A 17,732-nucleotide genomic window follows, 5' to 3' on the forward strand; every position below is an offset into this window, starting at 1 on the left:
TATGAATTTCACAGGGTAAAATTTTGAGGTTTATATCGCAATTTCATTTGAGAACTTGAACCTGTACAAGTACGGTACCACGGAATACACGCAAATGTTCCAAGGGTTATTAGCGTACTTCCAACCACTTCAATGTTGAGGTTGGGCACCATAACTTGAATTATTCCGAGGTCCCTCATAGAACGTATTCGACTCAAAGCTTCGATAGCTGGTGATGAGAAGAGTCTAATTTCACGTGGACGTGGTCTGGAGTCAAACCTTCAAGTTACAAATTACCCGTGGACGTTTGACATTTTGAAACATTCCGAGGTTGTGTCAACTGGTTAGTTAGGGATGGGGCCCGAGGTCGGTTATGGATTTCTCCACGGATAAATAGGACTCAAGTGCTCCACCTGGCGAAGTTTTTGTGGAGCCAGAAGGAACATTTTTGAATTCCCGAGCCCATTTACTTTGCTCCCGAGACATCTGGACCACTGCGATATCCGTCGACCCACAGGCAGGTCACGATGCACGACCCCGGATTTAGGACTCAAGCTCTGGAGTGCTTGGACCTTGCATGACTTGTGATGCGGGGGTGGGGACTCCAGTCCTAGCAATTCAGACTCGGCAATTAGGACTCGGAGTCCTGATCAATGTACGGCCATAACCTCTAGGGCTTGCACTTCGAAGTACTATATATAGGTATGTGCTGAGAACTTCAAGTTCCAGATGTCCTCTAAGTGTTCTCACATCCATGTGCTCATCAATTTATCTCCTATCCATCCTCATCCTTCACAATGACAAAGATCTGGGAAATGGGAAAAAGTGCCAGTGTCCAGCATGCTGAGCACTCAAGCGCACCTATACAAATCAATATTGATGAGGCAGCTGAATTGGCCAATGATGTTGGCAACATAAAACCCTCACTTTGGACACTAAGCATGATGCGTTTGTACGGTTGCTTATTTATTGGATACCTATGCGCAACCGTGAACGGTTTCGATGGTGCTGTCATGGGGTAAGTAATACTTCGAGATATCCGTAGTGACTCGGATGATTCAAGTTTTAACTCATAAAACATTTGAATTCAGTGGAATCAATGCGATGACTTCTTACCAGGACTATTTCCATATGTGAGTCCCTCTACTCTCCGTGTCGTTGGCTTCGCTTGACTTTTGATACCTTAGGGTGAGCGCGTCCTCAAGCACTGGTATTATATTTGCCATCTACAGTATCGGTATCTTCAATCTTATCTGAATGTTAAAAAAAACTTAGAAGATGCGCTAATGGAATGAATGTCTAAAAGGTACTGCGTGCGCGGTCCCATTCGTCGGACCTGTGAGTGATCGATGGGGACGGCGAGCCGGTATGTTTTTTGGCGCGATAATCGTCATACTTGGAACGGTGATCACCTCTCGAGCGATCAATCATGGAATGTTCATGGGTGGGCGTTTCGTCTTAGGATTCGGAGTCTGTTTCGTCAACGTCAATGGACCAGTATATGTTGCCGAGATGGCCCATCCCGCTTGGCGCGGTCCCTTAACCGGCCTTTACAATTGTTTCTGGTGAGCAAGACAAACATCTTAGTGAACCACAGAAAACCTTCATTCATTTATTTCCAGGTACATTGGATCTATCGTTGCTGCCTGGGTTGTATACGGCACGCAGACCCAGACTAATGGATGGCGCACCCCCCTATACTGTCAGTTCATTGCAAGCGGCATCATTTCTGTGGCTGTCTGGTTCTTACCAGAGTCCCCTCGGTGGCTTGTCAGTCATGGAAGAACCGAATTAGCACGGAATATTCTCGCAAGATACCACGGTGAGGGCAGCCCAGAGCACCCCATCGTCAAACTACAGATGGCCGAAATGGAGTTCCAGATCTCAGCTGAGGGATCAAACAAGAAGTGGTGGGACTACAGAGAGTTGTGGAAGACAAGATCCCACCGTCATCGTCTGATTTGTGTTCTCTCAATGGCTATATTCGGTCAATGGTCTGGTAACTCATCCACCAGTTATTATCTTCCCGTTATGCTCGAGAACGCAGGTATCACCTCAGAAAGCCGGAAGCTTCTCCTAAACGGCATCAACGCACCCCTTTGCTTTATTTCTTCGATCATGGGAACGATGTTCCTCGACAAGGCCGGTAGACGTCCACTCCTCATTTTGAGTCTCATCTTCTGCATCGTTTTTCTCGCCATCTTGACGCCTCTTTCAAAGGTCGCAGATGAGCATCCAGAGCAGAGGTCAACAGCTAACGCAAGTATCGCATTTATTTACCTCTTCGGCATTACATACTCCTTTGCCTGGACTCCACTGTCTCCCATGTACGTCGTCGAGTGCCTCGACACCAACGCACGCGCGAAGGGAAAATCTCTGGCCCAATTCTTCACAGCCTGTGCTTCTGCTATCATCCAATACGGCTCCGGTCCTGCTTTTGAGCACATCAAATACTACTTTTACATCGTCTTTATCGGCTGGGATTTGTTTGAGGTGGTTTTTATCTACCTATTCTGGCCGGAAACGAAAGACAGGACCCTGGAAGAGCTTGATGAGGTTTTCCAAGCACACAATCCTGTCAAGCGGAGTCTCGAGGCTAAGAATCTTCAAACCGTGTTTAACACTCTTCATGTCGGGGATAAGCAGTCGGATGCATGAGTGGTCGAGATGGGTGGGGATCGTCGAAGGGGATGGTGTGGGCCTTTGATGTTTAAGGGGATCAATACAGAAGGCTTGGGTTATAGTTTTGGCCACCTCCCACTTCAAGTATACATAGTTGTTTACCTTGTCGAAGCCTTCACAGCGTAAGGAGCTTTGTATAGGGATTTTCAACATTTCACCAGTCGGGCTTTCCAAATACCCCTTTGAACCTATCACGATTTAATGTTTTCATCGTTGTTAAGCCAAATACTCATACTGGCAGTATTGATTAACTCCATTTGCGGAGATTTAGGAGAACTATGTCTAGTATATGTCAGATTCAAACATTTGCCAACTGGCAGGCACTCAATTAATATAATTCCTGCTGCCTGGATCCATACATCCATCTAAGTTTCAAGTTATCATCAAACACCCCCCGTGGGACGTAGTCAGCTATTGTTCCAGATGTCAGATTAGGTGTAGGCCACCTAGTCCTCTCAATTATCACCTTCTGCCTCACACAGAGATGCGTAACAAACCACACAGGACACTTTTCATACCTACTTCGGGTTCTGCTACATCAATCCATTTCCTCCGCAAGCTGTTTAGAGGTTTTCAGGCTACGCATACAGATGATGAAATGCCGTTCTATCCCTTCTGTTGCTATGACCTTGGTACTGATCATTCAATGAAATCAACCTTGGAAACTACCTACCCCTTTGTGAAAATAAGTATTACATGAAATAAACGAAGTGATACTAATTTCTATAGCCTCATCTGAAGGGAAAAAAACCAAATATGATTGAACTGGCAAAGAATTCCTATAACAGAAAATGCTGTTCGACGCTCACATAGAAGTCGGCTTGAAAACAAATGCGAACCGGGTTTCGCGACATGGAACTCGGTACTTGTCAAGTGTCGCAGGCCCACATCGCGCAGTTCCCAAGCCTGCGTGCGCTGCATCGAGTCGAACAAACACGTCTTCCTGCCTTTCTAGATCTGTCGGGTGGTGTGCGTCTGCTATATTTCTGGGAGTGTAATGGAGAGCCGCGAAGTCAAATTCGCCCCCTGCATTGCCAGATTCATCCACTCGCGCCACAACCAGCCCCACATTCCGACTGCCTCCTAGCCAAAGCCAACGCGTTCCTGCACGATTACCACTTTCCTGTGGATATTCGTATGCGGTATAGAGTTGATCAGGGGTTCGACTGTGCAAGGATACCCTTTGAGAATTGCGTTTATCGGCGTAGGACTCCTCTGGTCCACATCCAAACCAGTCCACAGTCTCAAAGTCAGGAGGGAGTTGCATATCAAGACCCAAACGAGGGAGGATAGAAGGATGGAATCCGCGAGGACGAATGTGGTGTTCGATAATCATTGTGCCGTCTCCGTGAATTGCGTACTTGATTGTGGTCACAAAGCCCCAGTCCCGAATGACAGCACCGATATAAGCCTCGATGATGATTTCCAGATGATCTGTGCTAACGGACCGCAGAGAGATTGAGATTACACGACGTTGGAGATTGTCCAGGGCGTAGTCACTCCATCGCGCCGCGTCGTATTTCTTGTCATTCTCTGTTGGGGGTCGCCAGGTTCCAAGAGTTGGTGCTGAAGTGAACACCGGTTGACCACCCAGTCTCCAGTCAGCTAAACAGCCTCTGACCCGGTCAAATTGAATAAAAAAGTTGCATCCTGTAACCATCCAGGAGTTCTTAGATTCCTGAAGTTCAATCGGCATGTGCTGAACAACAGCAGTCAAGGTTGGCCATTCGCGTCTTTTGACTAGTTGTTGGTACCATGCAACTTCGTGACCACTTTTGGCCCATGCTGTAGCATTATCGAGCTGGATACTGATGTTGAGGTAGCACTCTAAAACATCTTTCTGGATATCAGGAAGCTCTGGGAGAAGCAGGGTGATAGTCTCAGAAGGTCGGACGGTAGGACATGGTTTGCGTTCGAGAAGAATCATTTCTTGTTCACTGGTGGAAAATCAGTACTGTGAGTTGAAGAACAGAAAAGAAGTAATACTCACCGGCCGTTGAATTTCGCTAACTCTATGACTAGAGTGAGATTGTCTAACCAGTCAAAATCATGTAGGTTATGAAGCGACAGCCTGCCATCACTGATTTTCATTTTCACTGGCTCGATGACCTTCTTGTACTCAATAATGCCACGGCCGGGGGTATGATCGGACTGGCAGAGCCCATCCAACGCGAATGTTTTGTCGTTTGGATAGTCGCCAAAGTCCCCTCCATAGGCGTAATAGCCTTTGTCTTCCTTCCACAATCCGAGATTTGCAAACTCCCAGATAAATCCCCCCTTGCAGTCGCCGATGTTTGTGAAATATTTCCTGGTATTCTTCCAATGCGCCTGGCCCATTTCCAAGTGCCATTCCGTATTCACACAGGATGATAGGCTTGGTAAACTCATCACCTTCCGCCAATGCTTTCCGCTCCAAATTATTGAGTTCAAGGTACATGTATGAGCACATATCTGTGGTTTCGGCTTTCCTGTCTCCTTCGTAATGAACGAGGCGCGTCGAATCATGCTTTTTAGCGTACTCGTACATGGCGGCCTGATTGCATCCGTACCAGGCCTCATTCCCGAGGCTCCAGATGATGATAGAGGGGTGGTTCTTGTCTCGCTGAAGCATTTGACTGATGCGGTCTAAATATGCTTCTCGCCAAGCAGGATTGTCACTGGTGTACTTGGCTAGGGTAGGACTAAGATACTCTTCGATCGAATCTGCGCCGTCTTTCTGCCATATCTCCTGAGGCACATTCTTCATGTCCACGTCACCTCTAATGAAACCGTGACACTCGAGGTCGGCTTCATCAATCACCCATAATCCGATCTCGTCACAGAGATCGTAGAATCTGGGGTGAGAGGGATAGTGAGAGCAGCGAACGGCATTAACGTTGTGTTGCTTCATCAAAACGAGATCGTGCTTCAGGAATTCCAGTGGTACTGCGCGTCCTTTCAATGGATGGAAGTCATGATGATTGACGCCGCGGAAAAGAATATCTTTACCATTCACTGTGATATTTCCATTTCGAAGCTCCACCTGCCGAAAGCCGACCTTGTGTTGAATCTTTTGGGACCTGCAATTCTGGGAGGCGAGGGTAATCTCAAGGTCATACAGATAAGGGGTTTCTGCCGTCCACTTCTTGGGATTTGAAACATGCATTTTGATGTCGATCTTTGGGAATCCAGCAGGAACTGACTCTACTGCTTGTCCGATAAGAGAGGAATCATGGTCTCGGACCTTGATCTTGATTGTCGATGTAGCGTCAAGGTGAAGTTGAAGGCCAATCTGTAATGCGGCATCTTCGTAGTTGCCATCCAGCCAGGTCTGCACAAAAAAGTCCTCGATTCTCGCGTTGGCTGAGAAAGCTAGGAGGTAGACATCCCGGAAAATACCTTGATTGTGTGAGTAACAAAAGTTCACAAGGGGGAAAGGTCCATAATCACCTACCGGATAACCACCATTGATCCTGATCTTCAAGATATGACCCATCACAATATTGATACACTCGAACCATAATTTCATTGTCGTCTTCGAGAAGAATGTGATCGGTAAGATCGAATTCGGCGGGATTTCGACTGCCTTGACTATAGCCAATCTGCTCCCCATTGATGAAAAGATGGAAGGCACTGTCAACGCCATCAAACCTCAATCGTATCTGGGCGGGAGACGTCCAGCTCAATGGGACCCGGAATGACTTTTTGTAAGTCCCAACCGCGTTTTCAGTCGGAACAAATGGCGGATCTACAGGGAAAGGATAGGGAACATTGGTATATTGAGGCCTACCATATCCTTGTAACTGCCAGTGGCCTGGCACTTGAATTGAATTCCAGTCCTCAACCTCATGAAAAGGCGTTGGTGCATATTGAAAATCCCAGCTTCCGTTTAGAAGAAGAGAATCCTCGGGGATCCAATAAGCTCGTGTGGGAAGACGATTGCGTTGAACAACCTGCTCGTTGCAAAAGTCGGGGCATTCCGATGCATAAGAGCCCATGATTACCATGTGATAAGTATGCCCCAATAATAGCAAGGGTGGTCATCTTTAAATAAGCCCCGGGGAGGTTGGAATAGATTTCCAGGGTTGAATATGCTTCAGGGGAAGCACCCGCGGAGAATTCCAAAATGATTAGTGTCAATGGATACTGCACATGTGCGTCCTAAAATTCGATTTTACTGAACTGTTATGATTATGTCCCCCGGGATATTTCACTCAGGTGTCCTTACCCCTGGTAGATTTCACAGTGGGAGCGCTTGGACCCCGATCGCTCTATTTTGCGCTGTATTCTCCGTGGAGAATTTGTGGAGTACATCATTCAGTAACAGAGGCATTTTGTAATTGTGTTCATGATCTGCCAAGGTGCCGACTCACAAAATAGAAGCATAGCCCAACATTATTGAAATGATAATAGACTCGGCCTATTGAGGTTTTGAAAATGACATCATTAAGTGAGCCGTATGGGTTGTTGTTGAAGTGGGTCAAGTTGCGAATGCTGATATTACATTGGTCCGCACTGAAGGTTGAGTCCAAAATGACTCCATCTGAATTTTTCTCTTTCGCCAGGGATAAGGGGAATATAGTATTCATCCATTGTCAATCCGCAACCTTGGATCCAGCTATTAAACCTATCTGTTATCTTTTGTCGGATCTAAGTCCTGTCACCGGCGGCTCTTCCCAAGGTTGGACACTCACTGCTGGCCGAGACCCGGTCGGTACGCTGTACCTTGACCATTCAAAGTCCAGTCGGGCTGAATTTCACAATGAACAAACACCGAAATATCTCTACAAAAAGCAATATGGATTCAAATTCAACCGCTCAGAATGAAATGGCAACCCACCAATCTATTTTTGTCATTGGAATGAGGGGAACAGGCAAGACGACCATGGGCAAATGGCTTGCGGAGTTATTGTCCTGGACCTTTGTCGACCTAGACGAGATGATAGGAGAGCAGAACGGACTCAAATCTGCTGAACTGATCCGGCGCTTTGGCTGGGATAAATTTCGACCCCTGGAAATTGCCGCTCTGAAAGAGACGATGAGAACAAAGGCACGAAGTCATGTTATCTCATGCGGTGGTGGCATTGTCGAAACAGAAGAGGCACGCACCTTGCTGAAAGAGTGGCATGCGACCGGTACCGTTCTTCTTGTTCATCGGGATATGCAGCAAGTAGTCGAATATCTTCGTGCTGACAAGACTCGGCATGAATTCCCACAAGACATACAAGAAATTTATGAGCGCCGAAAGCCGTGGTTTGAGGAGTGCAGCAATCTGTCTTATTTAAGCCCACGTTCCCATCATGGTGATGGTATTCCACAGCATTTTGAGCATTTCGTGCGTGGCATAAAGAGGCGGGCGCTTGAAGAAGGTAGAGCAATCTCGAGTGAACAGTCCGAGTCATCGCCATCTTCACAACCGCCCACACCACCTATTGATTGCCTTACTGTAGAGATTTGATAATCAATATGGCTTCACTCGTATATGCAATGTCGCACTCAATATGAACCATGCAAACGGTCTTCAAAACTTTCTTGTTAGAAGTTCCAGAGACATCTGGAGAGTCAGCCATCATATACCAATGACATTCTCGATTTGGCGAGCACATGCATTTCCTTTTACCCTGACTAGTCTTTCAAGTTCTTTAAACTCGTGTTATAGGGGATTTGCTAATGACAATGTACACTACTAGTAGTTACTAGTACATAGTGTGGTCCAAACCCAAAATTTAACTCAGGCTGTTCGCCGCTCATGAAATACGTTAATAACATTCAAATTTTTGTAGGCCAATTGTCAGCGCGCGGAATTGGGAATCAAGGAGAGAAGCATACACTCTTGGAGCTTCAAGTGAGATGCTCCAAGTGAGAAAAAATAATAAGAACAATCTGTATATCATGATGGAAGTTCAAGTTAATATCACAAGATCTTTCAAGTTGACACAAACAACATTCAAATGTTTAAAGCGTTCCAAGGTTGAGCGTGCAGAATTCCGCACGCTAATAGAATAATAAACGACATTTACCAATCGGAAGGCTTGTCTCTGAGATCCATACGGGGTGCGATTGGTGATTCTCCACTAACACGTTGCCGAAACCTAAACTCTTATACATATCCGGCCCTGGAGATACATGTATCTGGCAGCATAGTACTAGGATTATGCAAAGCTTCTATGTATAAGTGGGGATAGCGACTCTTGCCCTTGTGTATAAATGCGTATTTAAATGCGGTCAATGCACATGCACAACAACTTGAAACCGTAGGTAGATAAACCCAGCACTACCTGCCTTGCTATGTATCATATACCCTCTGACACAGATATTGAATGATATTTAATTCCCTTCGGTCGATATCAAGAGCGCAGCGCCTGGGCAGGACACTCTTTTTTTGTTTACAAAAAAGCAGTTGAACCGGAGACATCCGCCATAATTTAAATGGTCCCCCCACTTTTTAATCCTCACCTTTAATTCTGGGGGCTGGGAGACTTTTAATCTCGGCAAAATTGAGACCAATGCTATGTTTACTCTCGGGCATGGTGCCAGACAAGCTTCAACTTCAAGTTCAAATTCAACACTGCACGTGGCCGCGGCTATTTGTTGAAGTAGAAGGACAGCTTTAATAGTTGCATTGTAGCAGAAATAAAAATGCCTCCAGGGCTAGTATATTCAATGTTTAATCGACGTATAAATACTAGTATCGTTCAAGTAGCCTTCTTGCACTGACGAAACAGACCATTCAACTTTTGTTTTTCCCCTGATTTTCAAGTTTGTCCCACTACATACGTCGCCTGACTCGGAGTTGGAATCTATCATTCCCTTTTCGAGATGCATTTCACAACATTCCCTTTCAGCGCTGCTGTGCTCGCTACTTTCTTCTCTACTGTCAACGGGGCCAACATCCTTATGACTGTAAGCCAAATTGCTGTAGGGCCAGTACTCATTCGGAATACTTCTAACCAGTCTGTAGAATGATGATGGCTTTGGAACCGCCAACATCAGAGAGATGTACAAGGCCATGAAGGCTTACGGGCATAACGTTTTTATCGTTGCCCCAGCCACAGACCAGAGCGGCAAGGGTGGTTCCCTGACCTCTGCTACTACAGCGAACCTGACTGAGGATACTGAGTTTGGTCAATTGAGTCCTCATTTGTTTCGACTGAAATTGAGCTAACTTTTATTCAGGCCTTGTTAAGGCTGACGCTCCATCGATCGGTCCTGACCCCCTGGATGATCACATTTGGTACTACGATGGTAGTCCTGTCGCGGCCACCTCTGTAGGAACTGACTACGTTCTCCCCAAGTTTGGGGTGTCAAGTCCAGATCTTGTGATGTCAGGACCCAACTACGGCGATAATGTTGGTAGATTCGCCTTTACTAGCTCCGGCACTATTGGCGCTACTTACTATGCGATTGGCTGAGGAATCCCTGCCATCGCCTTTTCCGCGGCAAACGGAGCATCTGAATCTTACAAAGACCTCAATGCTTCAACCTCTGTTGGGCTCAAGGACCCCCAAATCATTGCGGGTAAGGTATTGGCAACCTTCGCGAATGATTTGATCAAGAAGCAGAAGGGCGAGCGCCTCCTGCCTCTTGGTTACGGAATAAATGGCAATATGCCAGAAATCACATCCGCGACGTCCAATGACTGCATCGATCCCCCGTTTATTCGCACTCGCATGATTGATGAAGCATGGACTCTTGGTGTTACTTACGGCGAGGCCACTGGACTCTTCACAGAGTACGAGAATGCCTCGGCACCTGCGCTGGACATTTGCATCAACGGTGATTGCGACCTCCCATCAGAGACCAACCTCATTTCCACAACCTGCAAAACCGCTGTGATAATCTTCAGCATTGACTATGATGCACCGTCGTGCCCTTTTCAATATTGTTGACCACCTGGGCATACTATCAGCACTTGAGAGATTCGAGTCATGTGTTGCCAATTTTAGTGTATCAGGGTGTGAGGCTCCCTCCTTCTTTCCTGTCCTCCTCGACAACCCTCCACAACCTTGGAATCAATAAATCAATTTTTCTGTCTTGTTCAAAAATATTTCCTTCAAATGTTCCTTCCGGCATTTAAATTATTTCGTACTCTACCATGCCGGCAATCTATATGTTTGAAATACCCTCTCCACGACGGTAGTTTAACGGTACTTAAGCAAATACGGTATTTGGAAGAATACTGTTCAAAGTTTGGTACTTTTCCCAAATGAGGTATTTGATTGATTTTTATATCAAAAGAATACTTTAGGGCCTGGCAAACACTTGAATGAGCTGCAGTATCTTCTCAAAATTGTTTTGTGGTATATGGATGCCATATATGCACATGACCACGCAAAGGCCAGGAGTAAGCAAGTTAGGCCGGGTGATATAGTCCATGTTTTAGAAAACCAGATCAATGGCCCACTGTGAGAACTCCACTCATTTGAGGCCATGAATCTCGCTCCACTTATCAGGTTCATCATTTCAAATGATTTTGTTTTATGTATGTGGAATTTGCGGGAATTGTACCCAGGTTAATATAGCACATGTGCATTGTTTTGAAAAGGAGTCGAGGGGTGTAATATACTGGTAGTGTATACATAACTTGCACATGCCATGAAGTAGCGGCCTGGGTTGAGTGGAGACTTGAGTTGGCTCAATTCCTATTTCCAGCATACCTAGTACCGCCTGGGCATGAATCATTCATGTTAGTGATGTCAGTACCTCATGATTGATCTACGGCGATACCGGTGTATAAACCCTCCTAGGATGCGTGCAGGTGACAACATGGATGAGAGGTTGGTGACCCTTCCAGCACGCAATGTGCTTTTGATGAATTATGCAACCTGCCAATCTTGGAAATGCCGTTCTTCTAAACCCTCACTGCTGCATACCATGATCCTACATTCGTGGATAATATTTCCGCTGCTGTAGCACTTGAGGGTAGTAGCATCCTAGGCGTAAGGGAGTTATGTGCATGTACGAGCGTCACACATATCTCTTATTATGACGTGCTTTACTCTAGCACGTCACTTGAAGACCTTAAGACAGTGTGGTGAGGAAATGATAAAGCGGAATTTTTACTTCATCCGACTCAGGTCCTGTTACCAGGCTCCCTAAACATATGTCCCTTTTCATTACAAACCTTCCAACCGCAGGGAGTCAGGTAAGAGAAAATCTGGAATCCATCCTATGACACTCATGATAATTAGACCTACACAGGTGCCCCACGTTGAAGCCTAAGCAAGTTCACTGTGGCATTAAGATCCCATGTGACTAAATATCATTCACTTCGTTACCAGAACCACCAGGCGAGTATTTCAACAGAGCTGTGTTGGCTTCTCAATGATGGCCGAATCAGGAATAGCACTCGCGTACCGCGATCGGCCAGTTGCTATTATCGGTTGCGGCGTCATGGGTCGGCGCATCGGTGAGTCCTGGAGAATATCTTATATTCAAATCGAGAACGAGCAGCTGATTGCATATCCCGTCTGTCCTTAGCTTTGATCTGGGCCCAGAGTGGATTTAAAGTGAGCGTCTTCGACAAGAATTGTGGACAGGTTGAGGGTAGCCTAGGATTTTTAAAAGAAAACCTCACTGTGATCAATACGAAATTGATCCGGAATGTTTGCGGGTTTCATGATTTGCGTGCCTGCGTGAAAGGGTGTTGGCTAGTGATTGAAGCCATACCGGAGCATCTAGAGAGTAAGATTGAGTTATTTGGAGAACTAGAGCAATACGCTCCTCACGATGCAATTATAGCAACTAACTCATCTTCCTACCGGTCTTCGTTAATTGCGGGGGCTCTGCTACCAACAACGCGATCCCGCACACTGAATACACATTATCATATGCCACCAGTGAGAGTGATTGTTGAGCTAATATCATGCGGCCACACAAATGAGGAGATGATGATCTTCATGGAAGCTTGCCAGAAGGAGGTTCATATTATCCCATATATCGTACGGCAGGAGTCAACCGGTTTCATTCTGAATAGAGTTTGGGCTGCTATCAAGCGCGAAGTTTTGACTATGCTTGCGGATGGTGTATCGACACCTACAGAGATTGACGAGATTTGGGGATCAGTGATTGAGTCCACTCGACCTGGTCCTTGCAGGGTGATGGACGGTAAGCATCCCGCGTCGATTGTATAATATTTTCAGTATTAATACCATTTTGAAGAGACTGGTCCTGACACAGTAGCCGCCATTGAACAGAATTCTATCAATGAGCGTGGACTTTTCTCTATTGATACTGTCAACTTCCTGCGCGAGTCCTATATTTTTCGGGGAAAATCAGGATCCAAATGCGAGATTGGTGGTCTCTACTCACCGTCTCCTGGTGTACCAAAGCAGCCAAGCTATCCATTGAGATGGGACCCTGCGATTATACTCGCCATTGATAATGCTGCAGGGCGAGTAAAGACTCTGAAAGAGGGTCGCATCTTAGCCTTCAATATGATGGGCATGAATTTGGGTGCACTGGTCGTTGACCAATTCCTTCCAGACGGCGTCGATGTGGATAGATCTACCGGCCGTATTTTCTGGACTTGTATGGGTAAACCGGGTAAACCGGATGGCGCCATCTATAGTGCCAACTTGGACGGTACCGATATCAACACAGTGCTACCAGACGGGGGTATTAGCACCCCAAAGCAGCTATGTTTGGACTCAATCAACCGCCAAATCTACTTTTCCAATCGAGAAGGCAAGCGCATTTACCGGTGTGACTACAGCGGATCCCAGCTAAAGGCCCTTGTGGAGAACTGTAACGGTGGAGAAGATACCGCGGCAATTCCTCATTCACGTGCAGTCGATTGGTGCGTTAGCTTGGCAGTATCACTGAAGCTAGAAAAGATATTTTTGTCCCAAAAGGGTCCTCCAAAAGGCGGGATGGGACGTATCTTCTCTGCTGGTCTCAAAATACCTCCAGGGGAGACTGCAATTACCCGCAAAGACCCAGAATGCCTTTTATATGATCTCCCAGAACCTATCCATTTGGATGTTGATGAAGAAAATTGCATTCTTTACTGGACTGATCGCGGTGAAATGCCGCTGGGGAATTCTGTCAACTGTCTTTCTCTAGACAGACGAGGAACTACTCCGTCAAATCATACGGTGCTCGTCCGGAACTTGCATGAAGCGATTGGACTTGCGCTCAATATTTCTGGTGGTCTAATCCTTTTTGCAGATTCGGGTGGCAGACTTTACAGCAGCAACCTGGATGGCACGAATAAGAAAGTCATATACTCCGGAGAAGAAAACTTTACAGGAATAGCACTGGCGTAGTATTCAGCATTTACTTACCATTTCCGAATGTTTCTGGTTCGGGTTTCAGGTATGTATGGAACAATCGAGTTATTCCCAGTTGAGTTCCAAGGTTTAAATCTCTTCACACCTACCAGTAGGTCCATATATCAATTCATACCACCTGGGCAGTGTCTTGTATTTTGATAAGTCCATATGCACATGTATGTAAAGTCACAACTTGAGCACCTTTTGATCTCAGAAATACTTTGTTTCCATCGCTTGGTCGGTATTAGGTTCAATTGATGTCAATATTTTGATATTAGTACTATTGGACATGTCCATGGGTGCATCCATAGTATACATATGGGACACTTGGAAATTCACGGTTCAACCCGTAACCTTGGAACCTGAACAATTACCTACACAGGCTGTTAACATAGCATACTCCAGTTGTCAAGTTCAACCTCGGAACTTCCGAGTCACATGTGTATGTTCCAACATTGAAGGCTGTCTCTGACCGTACATCATCAATGATAAATCAACTCCACATCATTCAAATTTTATCTTCAATTGTATGGTCAATCTTCCAAGGTTACATTTTCTACTACTGCTCATACATATGTAAGAATTCAGGTTCGCAGTGTGGCCTGTCCATATTACCGCTAGCTCTAAATGTAACCTATACAGTGACGGGGTAGTATGAAGCCTAAACTAGTTGGCCAAATGGAAAGCATACATGTAGAATTAAGATAAGATGATGGAAAAGTCCCTTACTGATACAGAATTTTTGAACTCTGCAAACACATGCATAAATTTCAACCTCAGATCTCACCTGCCAATTAAAACTTGCAACTTGCATTCCAGATGTTCAATCGACGTTGATAGTTCCCTTTATGAAGTCATGTGCTACTCCATGGCCCTGGTAGCAAGACATTGATTTACAAGAGGCATTTTGCATAGCTTGACCGCTAGATATGCAGCATCTGTAACCAATAGAACCCGCGGATTCTGTTTTAGACTTTTGTGCCATCATGCACGATATCCGTGAAGAGGATTAGTCATGTTCAAATGTCTCTGAATGTCGATACTTGGCAGTGAAAACGATTGTCTATTGGTTTGTCTCAGCTAGGATTATAAATTGAAACTCTGGCATTGATTTAGGAAGGCTCAAGGCATCAACCTTTCACCAATCATTGCGAACATTGAACATCGATCTTGTGGGTAAATTTTTGCATAAATTCTGTTAAGCTTATCAAAATTGTACGAATTTTGGCTTCTACAGAGGCACTGATATCACGCCCATTGCCACCTCCGTCTGCGTTTACCAATAGGCGATGGATGTGCTGTAGCGTCTTAGCCGGAAGCCTAAGCGGATTGTGTCTTCTCCTTGGACTCGTGGCGCCGATGCTGCTGCCACCTGTTCCTCCGTCCCATGACGCTATTGCGGCCCACGACTTCTATCATCATCACCGTGCAGGATGCGCGGCGGGAGCCCTGCTGCTAATGGTTTCAGGATTTATTTACGTTCCCTACGCCGCAGTCATCCCCCAGCAAATGCGACTTATCCCAACTCTTGACTCTGCCATCCCATCGCTTCAGCTCGCAATCAGCGCGGCCTCTGTTCTTGGATTCGTGGTTCCGGCGTTTGTTCTAGCGGTCATCACATTTAGAGACTATGGGGCGGAATTAACACTCCTTCTCAGTGATCTCTTCTGAATTATACTGGACTTCCCTTGGATTCCTTTCTGGATACAAGGTTGGACAATTGCATGGGCTTCATTTTCAGACTCTAGCGACAACCCAGTTTTTCCCAAAAGTATGGGATTGGTGAACTTCATTGCGCCGATGTTCTTGGCCAGTTCGAGTGGCGTTCATGTGAATAAGACCGGTTTATATGCGTGGGACTCACATTTAGTCTGGATCGGCGCTTTGGTGGCGATTGGAGTTCAGTACTGGACAGATACGACTATCCTATGGCATAATATCCGACACATGGCAGAGCTCCAGATCAAGAGAGAGCCGATCACAAGCCACGGCGTGGAGAATATGACAAGAGGCAAATTTCCAACTGTTTGATTCAGCCGATTTTATCTGCTTCGAACATAGCGGTGTGCCCGTGCTGGTTATATGAATAGTGGGCCAGGTCATGGTGCCGGTGTGCACATGCATGCACATATGGATGACTGCCAGTGTCATGGAATTAAGGGGATGCGGAGAGACGATGATTGGATTTGCGATACGTCATGTCATGATGTCTCAGCGAAGCTCGGGGAATCCGAGTCTGCATGGGCAAGTCAACTGGTGGGTACCAATTCCAAGGTTGATTCCAAGGTTCTATGAGAACAACCTTGGAACCAGTTGGCATCTGGACATTTCAACATCAATTTGATTTAAAAGATGAACGGCTTTGGAAATACGTGAAGTTATACATATATACTAGTACCCCTCGTTCCAATTATCGGTACTTGCGCTCTTGCTGGAGTGATGTGCCATTTATTGTGCTTCATTCGAGGGGAGCACCATATGCAAGCTCCGATGTTTCTTTTGGTGGTCATTACCATACCCTCCCTCATCATTGTTTTTCTAGTATATGCGACCATACCCTGATGCTCGACGCCTTGGTAATCTCTTGTATGACCAGCTCGACATTTATAATTGGGATTATGATAAGCATGCTCAGCTATCGTTGTCTCTACCATCCGCTCAACAAATTTCCAGGTCCTCCATTAGCGCGTGTCACTAAGTGTATCACGCCTACCTGTGCTTCAAATATAATAATTATGGGATATTGGCTAAATGGCATACCTAGTATGGTGTTGCAGTTCGAATTGGTATATTGAGCTTCAATTTCCTTCCTCCACACATCCACACACTCAAGGCTTCAATTTTAACTCTAGAGCAGGACCGACTGAAATTTCGCTCTTAGAGCACAGTGCCATCGATTCAGTATATGGCGCTCGCAGCCCCTGCAATAAAGCCCCTTGGTACGATATGGGGGATCCAACTGAATTTCTCCATAGTGTACGTATCAAGGACAAGCATGATGCGCGGCGTCGGATTTGGTCTAAATGTCTTTCACCCAGAGGTATGTGTTTGACGGGAGGTGTTTTTATGCTTTAAATTCTCATTAAAGAAAATATCAAATAGCATTGCGCGAGTTTGAGGAGCGTGAAGTCACGTATGTGGATCTTATGATCACACAAATAAGAAAGCGAGCGGGCGAACCTTTGAATATCACGCATTGGATCAACTTCTTCATCTTTGATGTGATTGCTGAATTTGCTTTCGGTCAGCCATTTGGCATGGTGGCCAGAGGTATCTTGCGGCTCTCTCTCCAGTTCCTTGGCTTGGGAGAATCCTTCTCAAACTTCCCGCACACATTAGCGGTGCCTCACGATTTAAAGCATGGTGTACACAGCAGGTTCAGCGTTGACGTGATTTACGTACTCTGTTACCATATTATCGGGAAGGCCCATTCTCCCCTTGTTCATTCCATTTTCCCCTCATCTTCTTATCTCTTCTCATCCGAGGTGCTAATCCTTTTTTAGACTACTGATGGCAGGCAGGACTTCATGTCTGTCTTATTTGAGGAAGCGGATAAGCAAAATCAGACTACGGAGGCCAGGAGATGGCTGTCCGGTGACTGTCACCTTGTTATTGTAGCTGGAAGGTAGACACCCCGAGTCTCATTATGTTATGGCTCTTCAAGATGGAGAAGCGGTAGACTCTGGCCATGATACTGATTCTTCTTAGTGATACAACGGCTGCCGCACTGGTTCACGTTTGTTAGTATCTTGCCAGATTCCCGAAAAAGGCTCAGAGAATTCGCGATGCTCTCACACGCGCTAGTGCTCCACAACTTCC

At 45.8% G+C, this 17,732-nt stretch overlaps 8 protein-coding genes across 8 annotated transcripts; 7 read left to right on the plus strand and 1 right to left on the minus strand.

Moving 5' to 3' along the window:
• Positions 1 to 776: 776 nt before the first annotated feature.
• On the plus strand, positions 777 to 2,637 carry N7483_006339 (lactose permease; the record flags this gene model as incomplete). Its single annotated transcript, XM_057089776.1, has 5 exons — positions 777 to 997; positions 1,071 to 1,112; positions 1,167 to 1,216; positions 1,286 to 1,544; positions 1,602 to 2,637. The coding sequence occupies 5 exons, from the start codon at positions 777 to 779 to the stop codon at positions 2,635 to 2,637; spliced, it is 1,608 nt and encodes a 535-aa protein (XP_056944517.1).
• Positions 2,638 to 3,466: 829 nt separating this feature from the next.
• On the minus strand, positions 3,467 to 6,647 carry N7483_006340 (Glycoside hydrolase family 2 N-terminal; the record flags this gene model as incomplete). Its single annotated transcript, XM_057089777.1, has 4 exons — positions 3,467 to 4,598; positions 4,652 to 4,969; positions 5,025 to 6,039; positions 6,095 to 6,647. The coding sequence occupies 4 exons, from the start codon at positions 6,645 to 6,647 to the stop codon at positions 3,467 to 3,469; spliced, it is 3,018 nt and encodes a 1,005-aa protein (XP_056944518.1).
• Positions 6,648 to 7,438: 791 nt separating this feature from the next.
• N7483_006341 (shikimate kinase) lies at positions 7,439 to 8,098 on the plus strand (the record flags this gene model as incomplete). The annotated part of the gene is made up of 1 exon (XM_057089778.1): positions 7,439 to 8,098. The coding sequence occupies one exon, from the start codon at positions 7,439 to 7,441 to the stop codon at positions 8,096 to 8,098; it is 660 nt and encodes a 219-aa protein (XP_056944519.1).
• Positions 8,099 to 9,459: 1,361 nt separating this feature from the next.
• N7483_006342 (5'/3'-nucleotidase SurE) lies at positions 9,460 to 10,529 on the plus strand (the record flags this gene model as incomplete). Its single annotated transcript, XM_057089779.1, has 4 exons — positions 9,460 to 9,543; positions 9,602 to 9,764; positions 9,817 to 9,993; positions 10,054 to 10,529. The coding sequence occupies 4 exons, from the start codon at positions 9,460 to 9,462 to the stop codon at positions 10,527 to 10,529; spliced, it is 900 nt and encodes a 299-aa protein (XP_056944520.1).
• Positions 10,530 to 11,967: 1,438 nt separating this feature from the next.
• On the plus strand, positions 11,968 to 13,907 carry N7483_006343 (uncharacterized protein; the record flags this gene model as incomplete). The annotated part of the gene is made up of 3 exons (XM_057089780.1): positions 11,968 to 12,049; positions 12,121 to 12,747; positions 12,802 to 13,907. 3 exons carry the CDS (start codon positions 11,968 to 11,970, stop codon positions 13,905 to 13,907), a joined length of 1,815 nt encoding a protein of 604 aa, XP_056944521.1.
• A 1,365-nt stretch (positions 13,908 to 15,272) lies between these two features.
• N7483_006344 (uncharacterized protein) lies at positions 15,273 to 15,944 on the plus strand (the record flags this gene model as incomplete). The annotated part of the gene is made up of 2 exons (XM_057089781.1): positions 15,273 to 15,511; positions 15,686 to 15,944. 2 exons carry the CDS (start codon positions 15,273 to 15,275, stop codon positions 15,942 to 15,944), a joined length of 498 nt encoding a protein of 165 aa, XP_056944522.1.
• Positions 15,945 to 16,265: 321 nt separating this feature from the next.
• Positions 16,266 to 16,611, plus strand: N7483_006345 (uncharacterized protein; the record flags this gene model as incomplete). The annotated part of the gene is made up of 3 exons (XM_057089782.1): positions 16,266 to 16,285; positions 16,309 to 16,405; positions 16,456 to 16,611. 3 exons carry the CDS (start codon positions 16,266 to 16,268, stop codon positions 16,609 to 16,611), a joined length of 273 nt encoding a protein of 90 aa, XP_056944523.1.
• Positions 16,612 to 16,664: 53 nt separating this feature from the next.
• Positions 16,665 to 17,542, plus strand: N7483_006346 (uncharacterized protein; the record flags this gene model as incomplete). The annotated part of the gene is given in 3 exon segments (XM_057089783.1): positions 16,665 to 16,953; positions 17,016 to 17,398; positions 17,417 to 17,542. The coding sequence occupies 3 exon segments, from the start codon at positions 16,665 to 16,667 to the stop codon at positions 17,540 to 17,542; spliced, it is 798 nt and encodes a 265-aa protein (XP_056944524.1).
• Positions 17,543 to 17,732: the final 190 nt, after the last annotated feature.

Source organism: Penicillium malachiteum, assembly GCF_028827825.1.
Source record: "Penicillium malachiteum strain IBT 17515 chromosome Unknown utg000003l:1.0-4950554.0:1.0-4952489.0, whole genome shotgun sequence".
NCBI classification, from domain to species: domain Eukaryota; kingdom Fungi; phylum Ascomycota; class Eurotiomycetes; order Eurotiales; family Aspergillaceae; genus Penicillium; species Penicillium malachiteum.